Raw genomic sequence first — 4,905 nt, 5'->3', positions numbered from 1 at the left:
ACCATGTATTTTCACTTTGTGTGTGACCAAGTTATAAAAAGGCATGGTAGACGTCACTCATGTTGGTTCTAGCCAAGCAGTTTGCCAATTCTCACACAAACCCATTTTCCAGGTCTTTATTTCAGTCTCAGATAAGCAAGCTCATCCTCATAGACACGACACCGATCTTGACTTCCAGAGTAAGGATGATAATTGATAAACTATAGTTACTTCAGTTACTACAATCAAACTAGAACTTGATGTAATTACAGTTACTTCTTGGATTATATTAGTTTACCATATTAAGTTCGACCAATCAAAGACTGTTTTGAATAATTGTATAAAAGATTGCCTACTTGTTATATTTCAACTGATAAATCTGTTCAAGTGATAAGTTAGAAGAATTTAACAAACCAGAAATAGTACTTCTAACTTATTATAGATTATAAGTAACCGACCGAAGATCTGAAAACATATATAATCCAACTACAAACACATTTTACATGTCATTTGCTTCCGCATATTACACACTTTGCACTAATACATACTCCATCTGCTATAAATATAACAATGACTTGATAATATTATTATGTGAAAAGTCTGCTTTGTCTTTTGCAGCAAGTCATTATTTGGTGGCTTGGTATTCAGTAATATTCCTGTGTAGTTGGTGCTTGGAACAAGATCTGTCTCTATAAATCTATAATTTCAAAGACAGTTACATATATTGCAGATATGGCTCAGGAGATGACAGACAGGAACGGGAACGATGGAGATATTGCTCTCTCTGTACTGAGGATAATATGCATGAACCCTCCGGTGACCACTTCCAGTGACGGCTGTTTTGTAACTCTTCCTTTTATACAAAAGGTAAGTAGGTAACAAATAATAACAAATACTACAATCTATAAGTGTTTGGCTAGATTGATAATTAAAGTTAAGTTTCTTTCCGGTTCTCTGTTTTGTTAAGTAGCTAGAGACTTAGGTTTTTAATTTCCCTTAACCTGGAAATAAAATCAAAAGAGTTTTTTTTTATATATAGATAGCAGGCACATGCCAGGAGTCCAATCCTTGACATCTTTATGAGAAACCAAGATCTCGACCACAGCACCACCCTCTCCAATCCTTGACATCTTTAAGAAAAACTAAGACCTCGATCACTGTATGAACCCTATGTTGGCAAAGAAGTTTCCTTGTCTTTTTTCTCGGAACGTTATAGTTTCAGAGAGTTGCTCAGATTTGTATCAATGAGCATGCTTATATAGAAGTCTTGAATTCGAAAATGGAACTCTTCTTTACAATCCCAAAAATGAAGTTTTAAGTGAAGGACAGTTTTGGTAGCATGAAATTTATTTAGTAACTATCAATCGGCACCATTCGGAATATTGTCCCATAAACAAGATCTTAAACTCATTGTATCATCTTTAATTTTGTAAACTAATAATGAGAACTATAAACAGGGAAACCACAACACAGAGCTATTTGCAGAAATATTAAGCAACTCTAACACAGCAACACTGTATCGAGTTTATGAATTACATTACATACTTCGATAAGTATGATTGAATCTATTATTAACCTTGTCATGAATATACTAGTCAATGAATTACTGAAATATTTACATGCAGCTAATTGCAGAGATGTTGGGCACATATTTTCTAATATTTGCGGGAGATTGCGCGGTGACGGTTAATTTGTCAAAGGACAAAGTGGTTACATTGCCGGGAGTTGCTATGGTATGGGGACTGGCTGTAATGGTGATGATTTACTCAATTGGACACATTTCTGGTGCTCATATTAACCCTGCTGTCACCATTGCATTCGCCTCTGTCAAGAGATTTCCGTGGAAACATGTAACTAACTATCTCCTGTGTTAACCCGTTAATGACCTAAATTTTGGTTTCTATTAACTTTATATATTCATTTTTATGATGATTTTAGCAAGTTTAAATATTTTTTATGACTAAATTTTGATACATTTACGAACACAACCTAGACTCATCTAAGAGCACGCCTTAAGATAGCCTCTCACATTTAAAAACAGACATCACGCCACAAACGATGAAATATAATAGCCTAACAGTACCTACACTCATCTAAGAGCATGCTTTGAGCTAAATTTTGTACAACATTTGCTAGCACGATCTTAAATTTTTTATAATGTTAGGTACCAGCTTATGTTGCAGCACAAATTATAGGGGCAACGTTAGCCAGCGAAACGATCAGGTTAATTTTTCAGGGTACTAAAGACATATCTCCGGGAACATTTCCGACAGGGACAAACCTGCAGTCTTTGGTGTTGGAGTTTATAATCACATTCTTCCTGATGTTTGTTATATCTGGTGTGGCCACCGATAACAGAGCTGTAAGTCTTCTTTCTTCACCTTGTTAATTAACCTGGTTAAAATGATATCCGAATTCCTAATACTCATTCGAGTTGAACAGATTTTTTAAATCCGCCTTCTATATACTTTGTCACGTTTAGGGAATTGTTTTTTCATGATGATTGGCTTCATTCAGTTTTAAATCGCTGTCGTCTATGTCAATGGCGTGTATTATTGAAGGAAATTTGCAACTTGAATAGATTAATAGTATAACAAAAAAAAATTCTCAACTATGCCTTGATAATTTTATTTTAAGCAATAAGCATCGAACAAATGCATGGGACCCTAATTTCTATCAACACTCTAGCCGAAAAAATCTAGTAGTTGAATTCTTTTTTCCTTGCGGAGATCAAGAGTTCGAGTAAATAAAGTGTTAGTAGAGTGATTGAGGAATAATGGACCAAAATGTCGCTTTTGAGTGCTAAATGGTCCAAAATGTCACTTTTGAAAATAATGGCCCAAAATGTTATTTCATAACGATACTTCGTCTTCCGTTTTGTATTTTTAATGTAAAACGGTACTTAGTGTGCCGTTTTGGTACTTTAATATTTTTTTTTAATTTTTTTATAATGTGCAAAACGGTGGTTGAAGTAGCGTTTTGGCTCAAAACGGTACATCATATAGCGTTTTGTACCAAAACAGAACTTTATCTACCGTTTTACGCATAAAAAAAATTCAAAATGCCAAAACGTCACACGAAGTTCCGTTTTAGGTGTTTTGCATAAACGGTACACAGTGTACCGTTTTGAAGTGACATTTATGGTTATTTTTAACCCCCAAAGTGATATTTAGAACCAACACCCGTGATTGACCTCTCAGATATACGGAAAATTAACCGAGTCCTAGATTTTTTGGAGACGTACGGAATAGATCCGATATCTGAATTTTAAGGCCTTGATTTTTGTTAAACGTTAATGCAGATTGGCGAACTTGCAGGGCTTGCAATTGGAGCTATTGTGTTACTTAATGTGATTATTGCAGGGTACGTATAATGTACAACATTATTTTTCTCTCCCCAATTTTTATTTCAAATATAATCAATACTCGCTCTATCTTATTGTTTCTTATATTTTTTGATTTATTATTCAACTTTTTACATTTCTATAAACAATAAAAACTTCAATGGATCATTATAGGACTTCAAGAAATAGGTGAAAAAGTAGTATCATCGTAATATACTGTTTGACAAATATGATAAGTCGACTGAATAACTTATAAGTCCGCAACAACTTATCGACGAACGTTTGTCGACTCAATTTATAAGTTGAATTTATAATTTATAAGATATTAAGTTGAATGTTAGTAACGACGTACTTTTCTCAACTTATTTTTAATTTTTCGTTTTTTTATTAATTTTAGTTTTAAAAATATTTTTTAATATTAATCTAACTTTAAATATAAGAATTAAGATATTATATTTAAAATATTATTTATTTTAGTCGATTTAAGTAAAAAATTGAATTATAAGTAAAATTATCTAAACACTTATATAAATAAGCATTCATCAATTTATCACTTATAAATCATTTATTTAGTTTAAGTTTAAATCATAATTTATTTATTTTAAGATTTATGAAAGGGGTACCCTATGGTTGAAGTATCTATCCTAAACCTTTTTTTTCTGTTATTCTGATTCTCTGAACTTTTCTTGGAGTCGTTTTTATGATGGCTCATTTGTGAAATGGGTTGTTTGACAGACCAATAACAGGGGCATCAATGAATCCAGCAAGAAGTTTGGGCCCAGTTTTGGTGACGAGCCGCTACGACGGGATTTGGATATATCTGTTGGGTCCAATAGCTGGGGCAATATCTGGTGCCTGGATTTACAATATTATGAGATTCACAAACAAGCCACTTCGTGAAATTACCAAAAATGCCTCCTTTCTTACTAGAATTTCGCCCAGGAAATAATTCATATATTTTTGTGCTCAATATTAACAGTGATGTAAAAACTAGCTAAATAGTGTTATATCGAACCTCTGTAAAATTAAATAGAGCAGAAAGATAGATAAAGAGAGTGATTAGGGAGAAAAAAGAAGCTGCTTGGTACATTTTCATTTTTAACAAATGAGGTTATTTATAGCCAATACAAGCAACATGTTCATTAAATGCAATGTGAAATATCTACTCCTATGAATCTAGCATTACTATTTAACTTTTGACTACATGACAATCAACTTATAACACTCCCCTCTGATTGTCATGATAGTATGGATCATAAATTGCCTCGTTAAAATCTTGTCAAAGAAAAACCCAGTGGGATAAAAACTTTGGCGAAAAAAAAGTACAATCTCCCCTTGGAAAAACTAATCATTCTCCGAAGTTTTGTTTTAAAAAATTTTTGAATCGTCGCATTCCAATGTTATGTCGTAACTTCCCAAATGTTGAATTCGGTAATGATTTCGTGAATAAATCCGCAAGGTTGTCACATGATCGAATTTGTTGTATATCAATTTCTCCATTCTTTTGAAGTTCGTGAGTGTAAAAGAATTTTGGTGAAATGTGTTTCGTCCTGTCTCCTTTGATATATCCTTCCTTAAGTTGA

At 33.0% G+C, this 4,905-nt stretch overlaps 1 protein-coding gene across 1 annotated transcript; it reads left to right on the top strand.

The window, feature by feature from the left end:
- The first annotated feature begins 820 nt into the window (after positions 1–820).
- On the top strand, positions 821–4,271 carry LOC141704533 (aquaporin NIP1-1-like). Its single transcript, XM_074507768.1, has 5 exons — positions 821–846; positions 1,605–1,829; positions 2,144–2,341; positions 3,281–3,342; positions 4,058–4,271. Exons 2-5 carry the CDS (start codon positions 1,617–1,619, stop codon positions 4,269–4,271), a joined length of 687 nt encoding a protein of 228 aa, XP_074363869.1. The 5' UTR covers positions 821–846; positions 1,605–1,616.
- The last annotated feature ends 634 nt before the right edge of the window (positions 4,272–4,905 follow it).

The sequence above is a fragment of the Apium graveolens genome, unplaced genomic scaffold (genome assembly GCF_009905375.1).
Source record: "Apium graveolens cultivar Ventura unplaced genomic scaffold, ASM990537v1 ctg7942, whole genome shotgun sequence".
Taxonomy (NCBI): Eukaryota; Viridiplantae; Streptophyta; class Magnoliopsida; order Apiales; family Apiaceae; genus Apium; species Apium graveolens.
The sequence above is the reverse complement of the archived record's forward strand: the minus strand, read 5'-3'. Positions and strand labels throughout refer to the sequence as shown.

Bases quoted from the DNA above. Each gene is read 5' to 3' on its own strand.
- LOC141704533 (XM_074507768.1), top strand. From the start codon at position 1,617: ATGTTGGGCACATATTTTCTAATATTTGCGGGAGATTGCGCGGTGACG. The intron at 1,830-2,143 runs GTAACTAACTAT...TTATAATGTTAG, and splicing joins AGAGATTTCCGTGGAAACAT to GTACCAGCTTATGTTGCAGC. The intron at 3,343-4,057 runs GTACGTATAATG...GTTGTTTGACAG, and splicing joins CTTAATGTGATTATTGCAGG to ACCAATAACAGGGGCATCAA.